This window comes from Motacilla alba, chromosome 12 (assembly GCF_015832195.1).
Source record: "Motacilla alba alba isolate MOTALB_02 chromosome 12, Motacilla_alba_V1.0_pri, whole genome shotgun sequence".
NCBI classification, from domain to species: domain Eukaryota; kingdom Metazoa; phylum Chordata; class Aves; order Passeriformes; family Motacillidae; genus Motacilla; species Motacilla alba.
This window is the reverse complement of record NC_052027.1, coordinates 11,141,350-11,164,598: the sequence shown is the minus strand read 5'-3', so window position 1 is coordinate 11,164,598 and position 23,249 is coordinate 11,141,350. Positions and strand designations below refer to the sequence as shown.

General features: G+C 47.2%; 2 protein-coding genes across 10 annotated transcripts in view; both read left to right on the top strand.

Moving 5' to 3' along the window:
• Nucleotides 1-467: 467 nt before the first annotated feature.
• On the top strand, nt 468-17,045 carry TPRA1 (transmembrane protein adipocyte associated 1). 3 transcript variants are annotated; one of them, XM_038148785.1, is made up of 11 exons: nt 468-669; nt 4,258-4,457; nt 4,612-4,744; nt 6,763-6,849; nt 8,439-8,511; nt 9,469-9,548; nt 10,648-10,758; nt 11,178-11,238; nt 12,309-12,411; nt 13,022-13,102; nt 14,136-17,045. In XM_038148785.1, the coding sequence occupies exons 2-11, from the start codon at nt 4,267-4,269 to the stop codon at nt 14,368-14,370; spliced, it is 1,155 nt and encodes a 384-aa protein (XP_038004713.1). In that variant the 5' UTR covers nt 468-669; nt 4,258-4,266; the 3' UTR covers nt 14,371-17,045. The 3 variants fall into 3 exon arrangements, with proteins under 3 accessions (XP_038004713.1, XP_038004714.1, XP_038004712.1); XM_038148786.1 differs by having other exon boundaries at nt 468-673; nt 4,255-4,457; XM_038148784.1 differs by having other exon boundaries at nt 469-669; nt 4,255-4,457.
• An 815-nt stretch (nt 17,046-17,860) lies between these two features.
• CHCHD6 (coiled-coil-helix-coiled-coil-helix domain containing 6) overlaps nt 17,861-23,249 on the top strand; it is a 109,899-nt gene continuing 104,510 nt past the window's right edge. For 2 of the 7 annotated variants that reach the window (XM_038148777.1, XM_038148780.1), the window contains exons 1-4: nt 17,930-18,584; nt 20,190-20,319; nt 21,234-21,288; nt 22,546-22,672. In XM_038148777.1, the coding sequence (XP_038004705.1) occupies nt 17,961-18,584; nt 20,190-20,319; nt 21,234-21,288; nt 22,546-22,672 (936 nt within the window). In that variant the 5' untranslated portion in view covers nt 17,930-17,960. Of the gene's footprint in view, nt 18,585-20,189; nt 20,320-21,233; nt 21,289-22,545; nt 22,673-23,249 lie in introns of all 7 variants that reach the window. The other 5 variants (XM_038148783.1, XM_038148779.1, XM_038148778.1 and 2 more) reach the window with 5 other exon arrangements.

The following is a 23,249-nucleotide window of genomic DNA, read 5'->3' as shown; positions in this document are numbered from 1 at the left end:
CTTCTTCAGTCAGCTTTGAACTCTCCTTAAAAGCCAAACTCACAGGTTGTTAATCGTTCTCCCCTGCAGGAACTTTTTATCGGCTCTCCCTCAATTATTAACTGCCCTGCAAGCAGAGGCCGTACAGAACTCCCGCGGGGGGGATCGTGACTGCCGCCCGGAGGAGTGTGACGGTGGGTGCGGGACGGCAGAGCGCTCCTTCTGGGCTGGAAAGGACAGAGCCTGCTCTGCACGGACCGAACCGGGCCCGCCCAGCCCCGGGGTCACCTCCCTGCCCGCGCCACCGCTCCCCGCCGGGCTGGCGACCCACAGGCGTGAGGGGGACGAGGCGCCTTTAAAGCGCGGCGGACCCGCCCCCTTAGTCCCGCCTCCCAGCTCTTTCTATTGGCTCGCTCCGCACTTCTTCCTGGCTCTTTGACAGCACCCGCTCTCTGATTGGCCCAGCCGCCGGCCTCTTGGGGACCGTCTCTCAATAGCGCCCCTGGGCTCGGCCGACAAGCCCCGGCTGTGGCGGCCGCGTCTCCGCCGGGCTGCGCGGCGCTGCGCTCCGGCCTCCCTTCAGCGACGCTCCCCGGCTGAGGGGAGCGGCAGGGCCGGCGCTGGGATGGCGGGGCCGGGACCCCGGGACTGAGCGGCGGCGGGAGCGGGGCTGAGCACGGACGGGGCCCGGTGGGTACGAGCGGAGCGGGGCCGCGGGAGAGGGGCAGTGTGGAGGGAGAGAGGGAGGGACACCGCGGGGCCGCGGGCTTCCGAGGGCCTCCTGGTGCAGCCCGGGAGCCCCGTGGCCGGAGCCTCCGGGGCACCCTGGCCGGCTGAAGGGCGCGGTGGAACGGCAGCGGGGCTGCAGCTGTGCCCGTGAGACAGGCGGCTGTGCCCTCGCCCGCCTAGAGCCCAGTGACCGCGCTCCGCTGCCTTCCGTGCGTGTTGTGCGCCCGCCTTCCACAGGAATCAAAACCAAAACACATAAAACCCCGGGATATGCGTTTCTGAAATCCGCCTCTGGGCCATAGTTCTCTGACTCGGAGGGTTTGGGCTTATTGTTGATACTTCTGCTTTCGGTATTTTTCATACTTGTTTTTCATTTCTCGTTGCAGTTCCTTTGTTTTTAAGCTTAGTTCAGAACGAGATGTGAGAGAGAAACTGGAAGGGAGCGCCTCAATTACTGAGGGAAAATCCCTGTCCTAAATTCTTAGAGTAAAATGTAAATGGCAACTGTTGTGACCAAAAGAGAGGGTTGAATTGATTTCTTAAAAACGAAGGGAGAACAAAAACAACAACAAAAAGACTAATTTTTGGTTGGTGGTGGGGTTGTTTTGTTTGTTTGGTTTTTGTTTCTGTTTTTGGTGGGGGGGGGTTATTATTTTTACTTGTAGTGTTCTGAGGTATTTTTAAGCATTTAAGTTACTGAAGTAACAGTTATATTATTTGAGCAGGGATCTGGTCAGTGCAGTTATTATTGCATAAATACAGTGTCATAAGAAGCAGTCTTAATCCTGTCATGATCTGTACTTAAGAGACTTTCTGATGTTGCTTGCAGGAAGACAGAAAAGTTTTGATTTTTTTGTTAAGCTGCAACTTGTGCAGTTTGTAATTCACCTTTCTGTGGGTGTGCTTGGAAGGAACAGACAGTTGCCAGTGATGTGAGGTCTGAATTTCACTGAGCTCTGATATTTTTACAGTGCCATGATTCAAGGACCAGTATGCATTGGTGAGATAACATTTCCCTGAAGGTGCAGCAGAGCTCTTCCCAGAGCTCTGTCACTGCAGCCCAGGATCCATGCCCATGTTCTTAATCTGAATGCAGTTTGTCCAAGGCCTGGACTGAGGAATATGCCTTCATCAAATCAGCCTGACTTCATCTGGAGTGTAAAAAACATGTTATTTTGTGTTCTGGTGTGCAGAGCTGCCTGCTGGATGAAAAGGGGACACCACGACAGCAGCGCTGCTTTCTTTCCAGGTGGCTCTGGGGTGATTTTGCCCCCCGTGGGCTGGGCTGGCTGAAGCCAGCAGTCCCATGAAGGCAAGGTGTGGTGAGTGAACTCTTGGATATGCTCAGCTGACAGGACTTATTTAGGACTAGACAGGGCAAGGGCAGTGTGCTGAAAGGAGCAGTATTGCTGATCCCTAGGTGGATCCTTCCATCAGTTCCTGGTCCTGTTGCTGTGGGATTTTTGCTGTTGATTTGGACAGGAGTGGGCCAGTTCTCCACATCCTTGCTGTAGGCTTTAGCTGTTAGAAAAGCATGACCACAGTGCTGTCTGTCTGGTGGCCTTGGCTGCCCTCTCTTATCACGTTGGCTGTTCTGTTGCTCTGCTTTGCGTACACTTTATGTGGGGAGAAAGAATACAAGTACCAGGCTGTAGTGAGCAGCCTGGCTGAGAGGTGAGCTTGATTCTGCTTTGCCCTTTGAAACCTTGTGACTGGACTTCTGTTACATGTGGCCAACTCCCCTCCTTATCAGCAGCTGCTGTTGCGTGATAGTGGTGGCTTCTGGCGAAAAATAATGGAGCCTGTTTGCTCTTTTCATAAGGAGTTGTTCTGCGAATGTAAATCTCTCACAGCTTTATACTTGAGCTCTTTTCAGTGTGACAGGCAGATGGAATTCTCTGTCCCAGAAGAGCTACTAGGAGGTTGTGGTGGTTCTCACTTGATAATGTTATTCTGCCCATGGTCTGTGAGGTTCTTCTTTACTTTTCCCCAGCTTTTTAAAAAATAATGTAGAAATTTTTCTGTGTCGGCAAATGTGACTGTTCTTGACCTCAGCTCTACTGACGTGTAGTGGTGTTACAGAGGGAGAGAACGGAGCAAAATTGTTATGAGAAAATTCTTCTCTTAGCAGTTCAGAGAACTGAGTAGCTGGAGGGAAGAGAGGACGTTTCCAGAGATGAGTTTGGAATGTGAAAGTCGTTTGCTGGAACCTCTACTTAGAAGTAGAATTTTTTGGCCCAGGCTTTGCCATCTTGGCACAAAGCTGCTCCTTCCAGATCTGTGTGTTTATTTACTGTGATGCCTCTCGTGCAGCACAGCAGACAGCAGTCACAAAAGAAAATCCCAGCTCAGGGAGTATCTGTCAGCAGGGGTGAATCAAAGGGAGGGTTTCTTGGCTGAGGATGGGATGATCCCCTTGCCCCTTAGACAACCTGGGAAGAGTGTCAGCCTCTGAAGAGAAAGAAGAGGCCATGACTGACAATCTCAAGCAAGTCTCTGAAGAAGGTGCTACTGAACTCTAAAAGCTCAGCAGATGACACAGGGCTGTGCTGTTGCTTTCCAGCTTGTGACTCACTCAGAACCTCTAAGGGAAAATACCTTCTGAGCCCTGTCATGGGGGCTGTCAGTTTTCACCACGCAAATCAGGGCTGGAGTCAAACAGGGAGAATTTTTTAAAAAATAAATCCTGGATTAGCTATAACACACAGACTGCTCGAGTGCCGTCCCTGGCAATGTACATCTTTAAGATGTTGGCTGTCAGAGATTTATCATTTCTGCATCTCTGGGTTGTCTATGATCTCTCTTTTGGGGGTTGTCAGGAGGGGTGATTGGACCCTGTGTTTGTATTCAGCTTGTAGCTACTGAAGTACCTTAACAGTCGGGGTTCTACTTTAGGGTGGGAAGAGAGTTGCTCAAAAATAGAATCATTCTGGTGTCTTGCAGAGGGTTTAGAAAAAGAATGTTGCATGTTGGTTTTTGCCAGTGTTTGGTTTAAAAGATAAAGACTGTACCATCCCTTTAGGTGGGTGTATGTGAGGCTCTCCCTGCTCTCAGACTTCAGAGTTGGTAACAGCAATGGGGTTTTAGGAGGGACCCTAACTTTTTCTTTGCAGTGTGAAATCAAATTATTGACTATCCCTTCTTGATCTTGGGACCAAGAATAAATGTCCTGGTAAAGTAGGGTTTTTGTCTCTATCTGATGATGCCATATATTGCTGTTGAGTCTTGATTTCTTCTAGGAATCTGCCGGAGCTCAAAGAATGACAAAATTTAATCCCACACAGCACCATTTGAAGGTGCTCGTTACTCTGATATCAAAGTGTGGTTTTGTACTGACCACCCTAATGGCTGTGTGCAGACTTAGGGCAGGTGGCATTTCATTGTGTAATCAGTCTTTGACATGATGGTAATTGGCTGTACCAAGCAGGAAGCAGTTGTGCAGGGGCTTAATGTCAAGGATGTGTTTTTTTAACTGTGACTCACAACTGATTTAACATTGCTTTTTTTCTCTGCTGTGGTTGTCTTGCTCTGTTTGATCTGGACCAGAAGGAGGGCAGGATGTTCCAGTCCATGATGTCTGTGATGACATTCTCTGTGTCTGACAACATCACGCATTCGACTGCCCTGGTGACAGCGCTGGATAACGTGACAGCTCTGTCCCCAATGACAACGCACGTGATCAACGACACCAACATCACCGTGCCGCACAAGTGCCTCTTGTTGCTCTATGAAGACATTGGGAAGTCCCGGTGAGTTGGAGGAAATGGGACCACAGTCTGACCCTGGACCAAGAGAAAGAGCTTTGTTCGTTTCTCAGTTTGGTTGAGAAGGGACCAGGGCTGATGCCTTCCTTTCTAGAGGCTGAAGATCAGAGATAAAACCTGTTTTGTTTGCTTTTTGCAGAGTCCGCTACTGGGATCTTCTGCTCCTGGTTCCCAATGTGCTTTTCTTCATGTTTCTTCTCTGGAAGCTGCCCTCTGCCAGGGCCAAAATCCGGGTCACTTCCAGCCCAATCTTCACTACATTCTACATACTAGTGAGTACCACTCTGTTGGGGTTCTGGGCTTCTGCACAGTTTTGGATAACCAGGTATACACACAAATGTTTCAACCTTTTAAAAATATTATCATCCCTTTCCAGTCTGGATTTAAACCTTCCTACATGTTTCCAGTAATGCACAAGGTCAGTAGAGGTTTGTGCCAAAGGCTTTGGTAACCAAAACTCTCGATAAACCAAAGGGAGGAAAGTGAACTGACTATGCTCTGGGTGGCAACTCAGCCCCACACAGCTGCTCTCTCATCCCCCCTCACTGAAACAGGGGAAAGAATCAGAAGAATAAAAGTGAGAACTTGTGGGTTGAGATAAAGATAGTTTAATAAGCCACAGCAAAAGCTGTGCACACAGAGAAAGCAAAGAAAGGCATTCACTTACCACTTTCCATGCACAGGCAGGTGTTCAGCTGTTTCTGGGAAAGCAGGGCTCCATCACATGTAATGGGTACTGGGGAAGACAAACACCATTACTCTGAAAGTCTTTTCCTTCCTCCTTTTTCCTGTCTTTATGTGCTGAGCATGATGCCATATGGGGTATTCCTTGGGCCAGCTGGGGTCACCTATCCCAGCTGTCCCCTCTTAACTTGTGCACCTCCAGCCAACTCGTTGCTGGAGTGGGATGAGAGGCAAAAAATGTCTTACATTCTGTGTAAGTGCAGTGCAGCAGTGATGAAAACATTTGTGTTATCAACACAGTTTTCAGCACAAAAATCCTAAACACAGCCCCATACCAGCTACTGTGAAGGATGTTTCCTCTATCCCAGCCAAATCTAGCACACAGTCTTAGAGAAAAATGCTTTAAACTCTGTTTCATACTAATTTCTTGAGTGTGTTATTGGGAAATGAGGATGGAAGTGTGTTCCGTGAGGTCTTCCTTTAAGTTGGCTGTTTGTCATGTTCTAGAGGAATGCTTTCTGTGGAGTTGGTGATTAATGTGGAGTTAACAGATTGGGAAGAGTCGCTACCTGCTTAGAGAGGAAACAAAATGATGTGTGTTCCTCTGCAGTGAGCTGCTGCAGCTCTAGAACACCATTATATGCAGGGACCCATCTTTTTTGTCAGTGTTTTGTCATGGAGTTTTCCACCCCAGGCGGGATTGTTGTATTCTTCTTTCTTGCCATTGCTGTCCCTTTTTCCTCTAAGAAAGAGAAACTCATCCGTGGGTCACTTATTGGTCGTTTCCATTCTGCAGCCACCTTAGAATCAGCTTGGACTCTTGGTTCTCTGATAGGTGTAGCTGTCTCCTACCTTCACCATTAGGATCAGCCTGACATTTAGAGAATTTTATGTGGAAAACTCCACTTTCTTAGAATGTAAGTCTGCACAGTGGAGTGTAGATACATCCAACTGAGCTCTTAATTGCATAGTGTGGCTGTGACAGCACAGGGAAACTGAGCCTCACTGAGCTGTCATGCTTCAGTGGTGTATGAAGTGAGTTGGGGATCTTTGTGTTGCACTGTGCATCAGGGTAAGATGTTTTAAAGCTGGTGGCTGCAGGTGACTTCTCCTCTGCATTCCTGAGCATTGTCAGTATGGAGTGAGAGAGCTGCAGGTTTAGTTTTGCCACAATTGTGGAGTGTGGTAGTTGGTATTGAGTGGTTTCTGTTATCTGATATGATTGGTTTAGTCAGACATACCAGCCATTTGGTTTTGTAATTCAGAGGTTTTGTAATGTTTTTTCTGTCTGTTTCTTTTTCTCCTCCCCTGCCCCAGTGGAACGAAGGGAAGACTAAAGATACTGTTGTAAAGATTGGGTGAAGAACTCTTCAGAGCTTAATCTGACAGCTGAGACAATTGTTCCTTCCTAAATTCCAAGGCACTGCTCCTATCTAATGGTCTGAGGAATCTTTTTCAGGAAATTTACTCTAGTCTGCTGCAGGAAATTTTTAGTACACATTATCAGCCTGGAAAGCTGACCTGAAAGTGGTGTTCCAAAAGGGTTTCTGATCACTGCTGCATATGTGCCTTTTGACATGAGCTCACTTTTGCTCTTTTTTTGCAGGTATTTGTGGTGGCTTTAGTTGGCATTGCCCGAGCTGTTGTCTCCATGACTGTGAGCGCCTCTGATGCTGCCATGGTTGCTGACAAGGTAGGTGCAACCGTGAAGTTAGAGGCTGTGCTTTGTAAACTTCTGATCACAGCAATCTGCTCTGGCTTCCCTCTTACGTGTGTACAAGAAAAATGTGCTTTTTTTGCAGTGCTCTTAGGTATGTGTACTGTGGAATCCTGTTTTGATAGCTGGATCTAAATCATCACAACATCCAGGATGGTAAAACAATGGATTTCCTAAAATAGACACAGAAATAGTGGCAGCAAAAGTTTCCTGTTACAGGGATTAAATTAGTCTTTTTTGCAAGAGGCAAAGATTGAGATACATTTAATGGGTAGGCAAGACCTGGCCTTTGTTACTCTTGCAGTATTCCAGTGGCTCTTTGAAAATGTTGAAGTTTTTGTATTGAATGCAAATAAAACCAACTTCTCCTTTGAGACTGCCACCTGAACATCGTTGCAACCACTCTGAGCACAGGGTGAACCTTTATCAAACAGGAAATATCTTTGTATGTGCTGTTCCTTTGTATTAATTTGACTTGTAGCAAAATATTACTTAAAACAAAAAGCTCTGCAGTTCTTGAGCTGTTGGAGATAGAGGAGTCACCTACAGAGTACAGGTTTTTGGGCTTTATTCTCTGGGATCAGTGTGGTTTCCTTGCTTTTCCCTTTAATGTTACTGTCAAAGCACTGTGCTGAGCTGCTGTTGCAAGTGGCTGGATGTTTGTAGCATTTTTCATTCACCTCTGTCCAGCAGATGTAGGTCCAGGACTTGAATAATGAAAAAGAGGTGGAAAGGTGTTTTTCTTCAGCTATGGTGTTACTGCTAAGTGCAGCATCTGGGAAATCATGTAGGAAGACAGATATTCTGACAGTTTTTTCTGTAAACATGTCCTATTCTGTTATTTTCTTTTGTGTTCTGTTATATATATGCACGCACACTGTGTATTTACTGGGATTAGAAGTGTCTTATGCAATGCTTCTTAAAATATTGCATATCTTCAAGAGAGTACCATTCCGTGTTCAGAGGTAAAGGGTTAATAAGCCTAAATCTGGGTGTTTGTTCTAGGTTTGGCACTGATTTATTGTGTGACTCCCTGAGAAATTGCCTCACCTGCTTTTTATTGGTCTTGTTTCACCAAATAAAACATGAGGTTGCAAATGACAGGCTGGAACGGGGGATGCTTTTTACTTGAATATGCTTTAGATTTAAGGGCCAGTAGCTTTGGAAGAGGGCAAAATGCAGAGTTTGTTCAGGCAGATCTACTGCTTTAAGAACTGGCCTTGTTTAATATTTTACTTTTGAGGTCATCATGGGCTTGTGCTCTTTGGGAGCACAGCAGCAAGAACACATCTGAAACAAGTGGCAGATCCTCAACTGAGGTGACCCATGGCCACTTCCTCTCTGTAGAGCTGCTATTTGCTCGTTCCCACACAACTGTTCTGTTCCACAGGCACGAGCAGGGCTTGGAGCAAGCATGTGATCAGTAGCCCTACAAAGCCTGAGAAGGGTTTGTGGAAAAGACCAGCCATTCAGAGGCTGCTATCCCCTGGAATTTTGCTTTATTAACTTCAAACTGGTTCCTGGCTCCATCTAATCATGTGTGTCTGGTCTCTGTTATCCCTCAGATCCTGTGGGAGATCACAAGGTTCTTCCTTCTGGCAATTGAACTGAGTGTGGTGATTCTAGGCCTTGCCTTTGGTATGTGTCAGGAGTTCTTTGATTGTTTCCTGTTGCCTTTCCTTCCACAGAGGTTGCATTTGTAAGTTTATGGTGATGCTGATTCTATAAAGTGAAGAGGCTATAGAATAAATACAAAGGGCAAATTGTAGAGATTTAGTTAGAAGTGGCTGAAGGCCTCATTATACTTACTTGGTTTGTGTGATTTAAGGGTTTATATGTGCTTGGTTTGTCCTGCGCCCACACAATGGATTGTACAGCTTAGGTAAGATTTTTATGCCAAGATCAACAGTCTGATCTTTGCTTCAAGCCCATTTTATTTAAGATAGTCCTGTTGGGGGCCCTTCTATCCCCTTCATCCCATCCTTAATTGGTTTGATCCTTCCTGGTTTCATTCAAATGCTTTATCTGTACCTTTAATTGTAATTCTACTTTTTTCAGGTATGCAAGTGAAAATGCTTCTCTCTGTGGGTCAGAGGTAGAGGAGAGGGTGGGTGTCACTGTTGTTCGTGTCAATGGGACACGTGAGCAGTGCATTTTTCATCTTTTGAGGGCTCATAGAATAATTTAGATTGGAAGGAGCTTCTGGAAATTGCTTACTTCAGTATATTCCAGTACAGATTTTGCTACCCCAGCCTCCCATCAACTCTTCTCCCTGAGAGGCAGCTTTATAACATCTCACTGTACTTGATGCTGGAGTAATTACTTTTTTTTTTTTTGTTTCCTGTAACCCCAGCAGAAGGACTTAATTGTTTTCTCTTAGTGTGGACAGGAGGAAAGCAAGTTAAAATTTGTTGTTTTGTAAATAGGATTTTGCCTGTGAAAGGCTCAACTCTCCAAACAGGGTTTAGTGAGCTTTAACCTTCCCTTGAAGGCCTCTGGAAATAAAAGTGTTTTCCTTTATTGCTTCTGAAAGGAACTGTTTTTAACCAGTGCTGGGGTTACATCCTGAGTCACTTCCATACCCCATAATTACAGGGCACCTGGAAAGCAAGTCGAGCGTGAAACGTGTGCTGGCAATCACCACTGTGCTGTCTCTGGCATATTCTGTCACCCAGGTGAGTACACTGAAGCAGAAGAACTTGCAGAAGGAGGAACTTGGCTTGAAGTTAAGCAGTTAAGTGTGTGACTCCTATCTGAAAGTGGCAGCTTTGCTCTTTAGATGAGGTTTTGGAGGAAGACTGAATGCTTGTGGCAGTGTATAAGCAGATAGTATCTGCTTGTCTTCTTTACTGCATAAATAGCTCGGGTAAGGTAAAGAAATGAGGTTTGGATGGATTGCGTTGTTTAGTGAATCTGGGAACAAGAGTGAGGTTTTCCACACCTGAGCCACAAGTTCTGGATCTGGCCTCAAGGGCCATGAAAGCCATGTGCTTGCCAAGTAGGGGCAGTGCAGTGCCATTGTCTGCTGAGTCTTTAAGAGCTGAGAGCTCTTGCTTCTCTTCAGATTAGCAGCTGGCTTGCTGGCTCAGTTTATTAGGCATGTCTTCGTGGCCCTGAACAATGCAGTCTGTGTCTGGGTTCATTCTCCTCCTCGGCATGTCAGTGGTCAGCCCATGTCTCTATACTCAGGGCAGCGCCACAATAACACACAGAGCTTTGTTCTGGGACCAGGCTCTTGGCTGCAGAGGCGGTGTGCTGATCATTACCACATGATAAAGCTGGAGGAGCCTCATAAAATATCAAGTGTTGGAGATACATCTGGGTTCAGTAGTGCTTATAAGCAGTTTGCTCTCCACTGTCTGTATGGGTAGCTCCTAAACAAGACAGTGTCCTTTCCCCACCCGACTATATTCTGGATGTTGCAGCAGAAAGGTCTGCTTTAAAGGTGGAAATGGAGCTCTTGTTCTGTTTTAGACAGATAAGTGCTTGCATCCCCTGTCCACCTCAGTCTCTCTTCTGTAATGTCACTGGTGCCAGTTTCCTTCAGGTGCAGATTCCTGCCACTCTTTCTCTCCTCACTTCTTGTCTTCAGTTTCTTCCTGTTCTGTGTGAGTGTAACTTGGTCTGAGCAAGGCAGGGCTTGGTTGGGTCGGGGGTGGGGGGCAGCCTGGCTGCTTTCTGAACTTTTTTAAGCATAGTGTCCCTTGTCCAAATATGCATTTAGGTGAGGATACTGCTTGTAACAGAATCATGTTGGTGCCACTTCTCTCCTAGGGCACCCTGGAAATCCTGTACCCTGATGCCCACCTCTCAGCAGAAGACTTCAATATCTATGGCCATGGTGGGAGACACTTTTGGCTTGCCAGCTCCTGTTTCTTCTTCCTGGTAAGTCCTGGGAATGTGTTGTGCACTCTGACAGCTTCTTTGTATTTTCTAAATGGAGCAAGGAGGATGATCTGAGTACAATAATGCCCTAATCTCCCTCCTGCCTCCTGCAGCACAACAGTGATGCTTCTCATGTGGTGGGGAAGCTGAAGCAATAAAGGTGCAGTGGGAGTGGTGTAAGGTGGGCCAGCTGTATTGCAGCTGAGCTCAGATGCTCTTCCCTCCTGTGTTTCTCAGCTGTTCTGTGCTGATGGGTTGGGAGTTGTGGGGCCTTCAGTCTGTACCGTGTTTAATGTTAAGGGTTTGTCCCTCTGCCCTGAGACATGTAGGGAGTGCATAATACCACACACCATGCCTGCAAAGATTGTTGAGTTGAGTTGCCAAGCAGCAATGGAACTGTTAGTTCTTTGTCTCAACAGGTCTATTCCTTGGTGGTGATTCTTCCAAAAACTCCTCTGAAAGACCGGATTTCTTTGCCCTGTAGGTAACAGTAGTGTTTTCCACAGTATAGATGGGTACAGCATCAGGATAAAGCATAGGTGGGAGCAAAAGGTTCCTGTACGTGTTTGTGCTGCAGATGCATTCCACATCTCGGAGTTTAGATAACATGGCAAAGGACTGATAACTTATCCCTAGAAAAATTAGTATGTTGTGTCTTTTGGAGAGCAGAGTAAGAGCAGTTATACTGCTGCTTCAGTGGCCAAACAATTACATTAAGAAAACAAGACCTACTGCTCAGATAATGATATAGGTATAATGTAAATATATAATCTTCTGACAGCCTTAAGAAATGGCTTCTTAATAACAGCTTCCTTTGAAATGCACACATGATGTTAAAGTGTGTGTGCTAGTCATCCCCTGGGAAGGGAAGGCAAGTGGGAGCTGCTCAACAATTTTTATCTGGGCTTTTACTTTTGTGAGTAAATGCTTCTGTTTGTTTGGTTTTTGCTGTTGTTGCGGAATATCTACAGCTCTTGAATAGAGGGAAGCTGCTATTAAGGTGTTTGTACTGAGCTCTTCTCTCTCTAATTAGTGTTGACATTGCTGTGTGGGTATCCTGAGGGAGGGAGATATATGTATGTCAGATGTCACAGGCACAGGTCCTGAGCCTCATCTGCCTGGTGTCCAGCATACCCTGCTGCTCCTGTCGGGGTCTCCTGAGTAGTTTTATTTTATTAGTGCTGTACATTGGAAGGGCACAGCTTCTGGTTCAGCTGGGTTGTTTTTGTTTAGTTTTTCTTTCAGTCAGTTATGTGACTGACACTGGTTCCAGATGCTTGCAAATTAAATCTTTGCATGTGTTGCTGTAACCTTGCTTTCAAAACCCATCTTGTGTGTGCATATACACATGCAGGAGGGTATGGTTTAGTCCATTTTACCACCATCAATCCTGCCAGCATGGGACAGGAAAATGCAGTCTTAATTCTTCAGCAGTTCTTAGAGACAGGATGGTGAGAAGCTTCTGTTGGATTTGGCATCTCCATCAAACAGATTTCCATGGGTCTGGTGTTTGAGGTTGAGCTTCATGTGTTTTCATGTCTTTCCCACAGCCAGGAAGAGTTTTTATATTTATGCTGGCATTCTGGCACTGCTGAACCTGGTGCAGGGCCTGGGCAGTGCCCTCCTCTGTGTGGATATCATAGAAGGACTGTGGTATGTACATTGGGGGAGGAGGTCTGCAGCCCTGGTTCCTGTGTTGTATTTGAGTGTCCTTTAACACTGCCTCTCCCAAGGAAACAAACTTATGCTGTGTTCCCAAGAAGGAATAAACCTGCTGGTTCTGGTTTGTGCCAAAAGACCTCTAAGTAATCAGGAAACTCCCCAGTGGAGAGTTTGTGGAGCTGCGTGTGCTGCAGTTGTCTTGAGGTGTTGGGTGAGAGTAATAGTGTGAATCCACTGTTGTCTGGCCATTAGTATAAGAGAGGAAATTCTGTTGGAAATAGGGAGACACCCTTATACCTGGAGTCTTGTTCTGCAGGGATCAGTGTCATTTCTCTGAGTCAAAATTGGGAGTACTGAGACTCTGCTCTTGGTCAGACCTTGGGTTTTGGCGTGGTTCCCCTGAGTATCTAGAAGCAGTGACATGTTGATGACAATGGCTGTAACTTTGCATCAGTTTAAATTTGTTTAGCACAATTTTTCTTGATCTCTGGACACTTTGGAGGGAAATTGGATCCTTTGGGAGGGAGGATGTGAGTGGTGTTACCCAGCTGTATTGTGCTTGAGTACTAAATCCCTTCATGTTCCCTTTTGCTGTTGACAGCTGTGTTGATGCTACCACGTTCCTTTACTTCAGCTTCTTTGCGCCTCTCATCTATGTGGCATTCCTGAAAGGCTTCTTTGGGTGAGTAGCCAGGAGCAGGAGTTTGGATGGTTATATATTGTCATTTAAGTGTTTTGCACTCAGGTTCTCTCCATCTGTCGCTAGAATGCCCGTTAGAGAGCCAGTTTCTGCCCTTGGAGAATTTCTGTGACCCGTGGCTGCTCTCTTCTGTGCAGGGCTCCTTTGTATGCAGAGCTGGTGGCTGGATTCCTCACGCATTTCAGAGGATCACTTCTTCAGTGTCAGCGTTGCATACAAAGCTTTTCTGCTGAAATTGATAGAATGCTTAATGAGGAATTGAGTCCTGGGAGCTTAAACGGCCTTCTGGGTGGGTTTTGGGGTGAATTTGTGGAAAGGATGTGGGAGTTCAGTGTCTCTTCGGCCGAGGACTCTGCCGCGGGCCCAGAGCTCACCAGTGAGGAGCCCGGGGAAGGTCGATTCTCAGGCCGGGGTCGCCCCCGTGTGGCCACTCGCAGGAATTGCACCTTGGTGGGAAAACGAGTGCTTTAGTGTGGGCTTTAGTATTTGTTGGTCATTAGCGAGAAACAGCAGGCTTGAAAAGGAGAAGATAAAGTGTTTTAAAGTATAGAAATATATCTCTGCATCCCTTTGAAATTAGAAGGGAACATTGTCTGGAGTTAAAGATGAAAACTGCTGATCTACAAGTATTTGTATTTTGGTTTTCATGATGTGCACAGGTAGAACTTGAAGTGCACTCTTGTTCTGACTCATTTTTGTGTCAGTAGCCAGGCTGTTGAGGAGTTCAGTAGCGTTTGGGTACTGTTGCCCTCAGTAATTCAAAGCTCCTGAAGATGAGAGCTCTTTTCCCACATAGAGTCAGAATTTGTATTTCTCTTAAGTGACTTCATCCAAAGCTTAATTTAGCATTACTTTGTGGCAGTTAGACTGCCACAAATTTCTAGACCAAAAGCTCATTTACAGAGTGTTTGAGGTCTGAATGCACAGTTTCTTAACACTGATGAGTTTCAGTTAAGGATAGTAACTGTGATACCACATTGGTAAAACATGCATTTTTAATCTTTCATCACTCCAGGTCTGAACCAAAGATCCTTTTCTCCTACAAATGTCAGGTGGATGAACCTGAGGATGTGGATGTGCACCTACCCCACCCTTATGCTGTTGCCAAGAAGGAAGGAATGGATTCTGGGTTCTACTCGAGCACTCAGATTGACACCACAGCCTACCTGGACGACGTGGCCTCTATGCCATACCATGTGGGCAGCATCAACAGCATAGACAGTGACCGCTGGAAATCCATCAATGCCTGAGGCAGGGCACCTGAACCACATCATGCCTCATTTCTTTCCTTCCAAACTCCCTGATACCACAGCTCTTAGGATGTCCACTGGAAATCTGTCCTTGGCTACCTGCCATGGCTTTCCTCTTGTCCTTAGGATTTCCAACACCTATTGTGGAACTCAGTTGGCAGCCCAAACCCTTTTGGGAAGAACACTTTCTGTTGCTACATGAGAACAATGTAGAGCGGTTTTGTTCATAAACCTTTAAACACTGAACTTTCCTGATCCTCCACGTTCCAGATGTGAATATGACCCAGAAGATAGCCCTGGCTGGCACCTCTTCCTTTTCAGTGACTGAAAGCACTTGTTTCTCACTTAGAGCAATGGTGTTTAGGGATGAGGGTGTGATTTGACTGCTGTATTGTACATACATAGAAAGGTTTTGGTGGTTGAAACCAAAGATGATCTTCCTGGGCTAAGCAGCATGGCTGCCTGCATTGTGCCATAGTGCAACAGCACAGGAGGTGATAGTGTCTGATGAGGGAAGCTGGTCACTGGGGCTCACCCTTGGTTTCAGCTAACACTGTTAAAAATTGAGAGTTGGAGTTGTTAGTGGTTAAAAGGAATGTTCTCAGTGTATGGGGAAAAAGAGGTATGAAGAGGAATGAACTGTTCTCTGTGCCCAGAGAACATTTGGGGAAGGCTGGTAGCTCACAGTGTGGATGTGAAGTGACTGAGCAGTAGGGAGACAGAAGGACAAACAGTGCTGCTGTCTAGCTGAGCTGAAGGAGCTGTGAACCAGTCTCTGGAGGCTGTAGTGCTGTGCATTTGAGCTCACAGGAAAATCTAAGTTACAGCACTGAATCAGGGCTGAGTTCCAAGAGTAAAACCTGTGAGGTAGGTGTGTTTTCCATCTGCACCTGCTTCATGGCTTCGGCAGGGGCTTGGAGAGTGCTGTGAAGGAGGAAGGTGGCTCTGCAGATGAAGGCTCCAGAGACCTTCAGGTGCTTGAGGCAGAGCAGAAGTCTATGATGAGTCTGAGCTGTCAGAATTTAGTGACTGGAAACTCAAATGCCTTAGGTGTGCTAGAATTAAGCTGGCTGGTGTGCTGCAGTGGGAGAGGAGTGGGAGGTGGATGTGTATCTCTGGCAGTGTCCTTCCCTTACATTGCAGTTCAGATCCCCAGACTGCTGCTGGCCTGAGGAAGCTTTATGGCTCCATATGTTGAAAATGCTTATGTGCATGTGGGGAGCAGTACTTTTAAAGACTTCCTGGAACTTCTTATTAACCTCTTCCATGCTGGAAGAGGGACTCCTGTTGTCTGAGCTGTCTGGCATGCAGTTTCAGGACATGGTGTTCCAATCCAGCGACTGTTCATATAAAGGCTGCATCAGTCTGGTTTCTGGGATATCCTGTGCTTTCCAAGGATGAAGATGTATATTCCTCTAGATTTGGGGGTGCTTTCCTACCTGAGTCCTCCGGGTAGGTGGAGATCTGCTGTAAGCAGCTTTCCACTATGGATGGTAGAAAGAGGGAATTTGCAGTGTTTGGGGACTGTGTGAATCTCTTGCCCCAAGTTACTGCTGTTCCTGAAGAATGCTGAGGTAAGAGTTAGCCAGGTGCAGTGTGGAGGTGCTGGTTTGGATCATTAGCAGGTAGAGGATGGTATTTGCTACCAGGTGTTCCCACCACAGGGAAAGAAAATGTGGGTAAGAGCATGAAGTTCATATTGGTTGCCAAAACTATGCAGGCCTTTGCTTATGTTCATTTTGTTAATGAGCAATGCAGCTTCTCTGTCTGCCTGGGTACTTTGCCCTGCAGGCCTCTAAGTAGCACTGGCACCTTGAAAACAAACAATGCCCCAACCCACCCAACCCCTCACCCCCCTTTTTATTTTTATTTTATTTACTTTTGGGGAAAAAAGGCTTCCATATGTCTGTGTGCTAGAGGTGAGTAGTTCCTCGTAGGTCACAGCCTGTCACATTTCCATTTCATGCAATGACTGCAAGGGCTGGATGAGGAGCTGGCCAAGTCAGCCCTTGTCACAGTAGAGAAGTGTTCCATGCTGCTCTGTCACTGCTGTCTGTTGGCCTGAGCCGTGCTGGGCTGCTTGCTGTGAAAGGGATGGATGATGTGCTGCCTGAATTGCTGTGCTGCTGCTCCTAATGCTGCTTGCAGCTCTGATCCTGAGCTGCTGTTGGTCAGAAAGGGTGCGGGAGCCTGCAGAGCTTCCCTGGGCCTTGGACGGAATCGAGAGAGATGAAGATTACGAAGCAGTTGAGAACTAAAGGAGCAACTGCTTTTCCATCCCAAGGAGTAATTTTTATCTTTCAACACCCGGAGTGAGAGTAATTACCTGCCCTCCTTGGTGATGTGAAGAGCCTGTTATCAATTTGCCTTTTTTACCATCTGAATTCAGTGCTGAAGGATTGAGCACCTGTGCAGGTTGTCAACATCCATCCTGTCCTTTGCTGGCAGGACTCTAGTATTTCTGGAATGTCCCATGTTCTGCTGCTGAGGAGCTTCTGCACTAGGTCATGGAGTGACCTTCCTCCTGTTATGTATTTATGTATATAAATCTTTGGGCCATCTTGAAGTGGTTCTTGAGCAAAGTGTGTTATGCGTGAGGGTGGTGAAAAGAGAGAAAATATAGAATAAATGTATATTTTTGTTTGTAAAATAAATGAAATTAAGTTTGGCATAAATGGTCATGCTTTACTTCTCAAATGAGACATGTTGGGGAGGAAAATTAACTTGAAGATTAAAAAAGAATTGCAGGAAGGCATGGGCACAGGTGTGATGTGGTTTTGTTTGCCTTTGCCAGCTGTCCTTCCTGAATCTTTGCAGGTGATGTCTGCCACCTGGCTGGGAGTGTACGCCTGGAAAGGCCTAGGGAGGGATGACAGGAATAATCACAGTTATGGAAATACTTCTGGGGGAGTAGTCACATGGTTGAGAATTCGCCAGCCTGGAAGAGCAATGGTGCAGGCCTGTGAAAACCCTTAGAGAGGACGGAAGAGGTGAGTCAGGAATGTCTGTTCATGGGCTCTTTCAGCACAAAAATCGGGTGCCATAAAATGAAGTGAGCAGGAGGCAGATAAGAAATGTGCAGGAGGCGGTGAGTGTGCTCTGGGGGAAGCTCCAGGCACCCCTGTGCTCTTGCCGGGCTGGGTGCAGACAGCTCAGTGCACAATGCAGTGCCCTTGTCTTGAGAGCTCAAGCAGTGGGCTGACTCTCCAGCATACAAGGTGTTACACAATTAACCAAACTATTCTCTGCTTCCAGGAATGTGCTCTAGAAGAGACCTGGATATCCGGGGTGGGTTTGGGTGGTGCAGAGTCCCAGATAGTCCCTTAATGCTGGCTCAAGTCCCACTCTGAGGCTGAGCTGTGGTTGCCGCATTAACTGCAGTGAGGAATAAGCATTAAACAGTTAAAACTGCTCCCATGGACAGCTGAGCAGCAGTGGGCCGAGTAGATAAATGACAAATCGATACTAACTGGCCCATATTTCTGGGAACGCAGAAAGCTTGTTTGAGAAAGATTCTCCAAAGCTGTTACTTCTTGGTTCAGCTTCCTCTGCGTTATCTCATTCCTTCGCTTTAAGCTGTTGGATCAGCCATGCCTGGCAACGGGGGCTGTATCGGCCGTGGCCTGACCTGTACAGGATCCCCCGTGTGTGTCAGGCGGGTGGCGGCACCGTCTGGCTGGAGCAGCGAGGCTGGAAGCGGCGGAGGTGAATCCTGCCCTCGGCGCCGCTGCTGTCTGACCAGAGGTCATCCTTCCTCAACTCGGGAAAACCCCGGCACTTGGCCGCGTAGCAGTGGCAGTTGTACGGGCAGTTTTGATGCTGCGTTGACTTCCAGGGCGGTGTGGAGGGGGGGCTCGCGGCGACAGGAGCGCGACTCTCCGTTATCCCGGAGCCGCCTTGGTGCCCTGCGCTTCCCGGCGCCGGGCGGGCCGCCCGCTCCCGGCACAGACTACATCCCCCAGCGTGCACCGCGCCCGGCCGCCAGCACCGCGCCACGCTATTGGCCGCCCCGCGGGCGCAGCCAATGGGGAGCGGGTATATTGGCAGGCGCCGGCAGGGCAGAGGTGCTGCCGGCAGCCGGTGCGAGAGAGGGGCGCGGCGAGGATAGGGCGACCCCCGACGGCATGGGCGGCAGCGAGAGCAGCCAGGGCGGCAGGAAGGTGTCCTTCGGGCTGGACGAGCGGGACCGAGTCCGGGTGCTGCAGGGCATCAGGGTGAGGCGGCCCGGGGTGCCGTGGGGCCGGGTGCTGGAGGCTGCGGGGGCGGAGGGAGCCGGGCTGGGGAAGGCTCTGGCCGGGAGCTCCGGGGAGCGAGCTGCAGCGCTGGAAGGGACGAGGGGGGAGCAAGGAGGAGGAGAGGGAAACCTGGAAGGCTGAAGGAGGAGGGGGCTGGAGAAGTGATGGGGTGAGTGGTGGGAAGGAGGGCTGGGGGCCTGGGCATGGCTGTTGTCCAGCACCAGCTCTTTATTTTCACTCCCAAACTCTGCTCTCAGCCCTCCTTCTCTCCTCGCCGCTCAATGACCTCGTTCTGCCCTGCCTTGTGCTTTGCAAGCGGTTTGATGCTAGCGGCGCTGCGCGGCTCGGAGGGCATCCAGGAGACAGCTGTGCCCTTGCTGCTGCCGCCGAGAGCCCGGCAGAGCATCGCTGTGTGAGCAGGGGACACGAGCGTGCAAACAGGGAGCTGCTCCTGGCGGGGGCACTGGGAGCTGCTGCTTCACCTTGGGTCGGAAATTGACAAGTGCGTGTTGTGGAAACAAGCCCTATAAGGATTTCCCCCCCCCCCGTTAATATTTTTCTTTGTTTTTTACATGTTAGTTTTGGGTTTTTCATTACTGCCATAATTTTCATTGCCCTTGCTTCTTGATACTTTTGTGTGATTTCCCCCTAAAATCTGCCAGAATTGCACTTACAGAGTGTGTGTTGCTGTGGCTACTTGCTTTTCATCCCGTTTGGACTAATTATTTGACAAAAGTTAGCTGAGATTGTGCCTATCTCCTTGTTAAGGTGTTTGATGGAGATAAGATTGTCTTTGCCTGATTTCTCTTTACAGGATATAGACAAGGCTTTGTCTTTAAAATCAGGAATTGGGCATAACTATGTAAAATGAAGGTATTAAAAATGCTGTTAAGTTGGGTAGTAGTGGTATAGAAAATACGTCTTCTACTGTGGCAAGTCTAGGTGGGGAACAGTCTCATTTAGTTTTGTTCTGCAGCCAGACCCTCTGACCTTGGCAGGAGAAAGGGGTCCATTTTAACAGTGCTGTGAGAAGCCTTTTGGACTGAATTGCCAGAAAACTTCCAAGTTAACTTTTTCTTTTTCACGGGTTTGAAACCAAGTCAGGGAGTGAAAATGAAGTTGAGATTGCAGAAGTGTTTGCAGCCTTTTGTGGGTGTGAGGCTGTTCTCTGTCATACGGATTGCAGCATGTCTGCCGTGCTGAGCTGGGTTAGCAAGCATGGAGCAAGAAGAGGAAAAGATGGGCTTAAAACCTCCTTTATTCCTTTCTTTCCACTTCTGGTAGGTTTGTCCCTGTACAAAGGGTTGACTTGTCTAGGGGTGCTCTCCACCTTTGTTGGTGTTTGTGGAAGATTGTCTAGTGAAGCTTTTAGGGTCAGGCAGTAGTCTGGAGGTTTTGTCACTTACTGGTAGGGTATGGGTTTTAACAGTGTAAAGTCAACATACAGGTGCTGACTGCCTGGACCGGAGTGACATTGCAATGAGGTAACTGACAATACTTCTGTGCTGCCATAGAAACTAACAAATGGGGAGGTTCACAGTGAAATGCACACCAGAAACTGACGTGGCTGGTTCTGTGTTTCAGCTCACTGAAGATGTAGTGAACCGGATGAAAGGATCCTCTCCAAGTAGAAGGGAGAACCAGAGATCTCCCCGTGCATCCAATGGCACAGCTCCCTCCTCACTGGCTGCAGAAGGGAAACCCAGACCTACAGGTACTGAGGGGTGCTGCTGCCACTGCATGGTACAGAGGATGCTGGTAGCTCCCTGTGCTACCCCGTTGTGAGAGGAGCTCTTTGCTTAGCCTGTGTCACTCTGGGAGCAATTCTAGCATTTCAGATCAATGTGCAATAAACAAGGCAGAAATATTTTGCTTTTAATTTCTGCCTTGTTTCTGCTGTACATACACAGGGTGTATATTGTGCATGGGTGAGGGAAGTGCTGCCTTTTATTCTGTAGAAAGAAGCTCACAGGGAAAGATGACCTGTCCAAGCACAGCTGGCTAAGTGGATAATGAAAGCTTGGTTTCTGAACTTGTCTTTATTTTCATGTCAGAAAACTATTTGATTTCTATTGGTTCTCAAATAGGCTTTGTTGATGTACATCAACAGTGTGGATTTGTTTAAGGCATCCAGACCAAAATGAAGTTAGGGAACTAGGCCTTTGCTTTTAGGGATTTGTTTGCTGTCAGCCTATGTCTTTCCTGAATGTAGATTTAGCTTTATGGATGCCCTGAACTCCATCAAATAATTTCAGCTTCACTTGTGGAATCCCTTTTAATTACAAGGAGAGAAGGAGGTCAAGAGGAAGACTTACGGGAACTAGAGGAAGGAAATGGAAAGTAGGTCTACAACCATGCTCATGTTTCAGTATATATAGGGGTTTGAGGAGTTAATAGCCTCACATAGAAGTTCTCTGTAGCATGGTTTATTCAGTGTGCCTGTTTGAAAATGATGCTGTTGGTGTGTCTGTTTCATAAATTCAAACTCTATCTATCAAACTTAAATTTTCTTGGCTTTCTTTTCCTCTTGATGAATAATATGAAAATTTCCTAAAATAATCTATGATGTGATGAAGGACTACATTTGTAGTACTATTAGTTGCCACAGGTTTCTCTTTTCCTTTCTAGGAATTCTGCCACCAAAAGCAAGTGACTCTTCTGCAGAGCAGGAACTCTACAGGAGGTGAGGTGAAGCTCTTGAAAAAGACAATAGTTTAGCTCATTTGGGAATATATCTATGTATGCACATGTCTGTGTTTTACTTCAGTCTGAGCATAACGAGTGTGTGTTTGATAGTGGCTGAACATGAGCCCAGGTGTGTCCAGGTGGCCAAGAAGGCCGGTGGCATCCTGGCTGTGTCAGCAATAGTGTGGCCAGCAGGAGCAGGGCAGTGCTTGTCCCCCTGTACTGGGCACTGCTGAGGCCACAGCTCAAATCCCGGGCTCAGTTTTGGGCCCCTCACTACACAAAGACATTGAGGTGCTGGAGCGTGTCCAGAGAGGGGCAAGGGAGCTGGGGAAGGGGCTGGAGCACAAGTCTCCTTGGGACTAGCTGGGGGTGTTTGGCCTGGGGAAAAAGAGGCTTGGGGGAACCTTATGGATCTACAGCACCTGAAAGCAGACTGACCCCCACCTGGCTACAGTCTCTTCTCCCAGGTGTAACAAGTGACAGGACAAGAGGAATAGGCTTCAAGTTGTGCCAGGGGAGGTTTAGGTTGGGTATGAGGGAAAATTTCTTCACTGTAAAGGTGGTCATGCACTGGAACAGGCTGCCCAGGGAAGTGGTGGAATCACCATGCCTGGAAGTATTCAAAAGGCCTGTGGATGTGGCACCTGGGGACATGGTTTAGTGGTGAACATGGTGGCGTTGGGTTAATGGTTGGACTTGATCTTTTCCAACCTTAACAATTCTGTGATTCTATTTTATGATTATGTTTTAATGCCTGAGAATCCCCTTTGAAGCCTTTTTCAGTTCAGGGCTGCTTATCTTAGTGCTGTTGCTGCATGCATCTTGTGTGATCTTTCTTTCCTGTGCAAGAGCCAAAGAGCAGCATTGTCAGCCAGGCTGACCCCTTTTATTGTTGTATTTGCCTTGATCTTTTCCAAAGCAGTGTCTATTTGTCTGGCTAACTGCTTCCTATTTTCCCTGTTTTCAGGTGATAATTAAGTACTTACTAGAGCTAAATATAACTCAGGTATAAGCTTATGTGGTGCTGTGCCTGCTGTTGTTGCCAGAGCTGTACCTCACTGCAATTGCAGGTCATGTTAAAAGTTTGTTGGGCTTTTGAATTCCTGCTGATGATGGGACTGTGAGCAGATTTTGTGTCAAAGAGATTCTGGGTTTGTGTTTTGGCTCTAAGCAGGGGTACTCCATGACAAGCCACGACCCTGTTGCCAGAAGTCTGCTGATGACCTTCCCTCTGCTTTTGATGCTCACACAGGTATATGGAGGAGCAGACACTGGTCCAGGAGGAGTTGCTCCGGCTGGCCAAGAGAGAAAGGGAAGCAGCCAGTGAGGCCAAGGAAAGGATCAGCATTATTGAGGAGAGGCAGAGAGCAGCCCAGCTGGTGAGTAACAAACCCCCTGCTATGTTTCCAACCTGCACAGGCTAAAATGGCTCTGCTTGTGGGCATTCATTTAATGTCATTTGTGTGATGAGCTTAGAAACTTGGGTTTGGGCTGAAACACTCCTCCCCTCACTCATCACTTAACATTTGGCTCACAGTGCAGCTGCAAGCTCCACTTGCAGCATGTCACTCCTTGCTGCTGAGGCTGTGCTGGGGACAGCTTTACCAGTGGCAGGGAGTATGGTGTGTGTGTGTATGTGGTCCTTGTCTAGCTACAGAGAACTCTTTTGAACTCTCAAGTGTATGAATTAAATGTTTCAGTATATACAGGATCAAATTCTGCTGACCTGATGTATTCTGAGACTTTGCTCTGTTTTTTCTAGGGTATAATAGTGCATGTACACAAATTAATAAAAGTAATAATGTCTTAATTTGTTTGAGTCTTTTATAAATCTGGTAACAGAAGAGCTGTTATAAAACTGTCAAGTATTGTAACCTTTTGGAGAAGGTTTAGCTTGATTTTTAAGGACCAGGAAGCATAAATCTTTTTTTGTCACACCACTGACTCCCAAACCAA

Excerpts from the sequence above, each read along its gene's own strand:
- TPRA1 (XM_038148785.1), top strand. The coding sequence starts at position 4,267 with ATGTTCCAGTCCATGATGTCTGTGATGACATTCTCTGTGTCTGACAAC. Across the intron at positions 4,745-6,762 it reads TCACTACATTCTACATACTA|GTATTTGTGGTGGCTTTAGT; the intron begins GTGAGTACCACT and ends CTTTTTTTGCAG. Across the intron at positions 9,549-10,647 it reads TGGCATATTCTGTCACCCAG|GGCACCCTGGAAATCCTGTA; the intron begins GTGAGTACACTG and ends CTTCTCTCCTAG.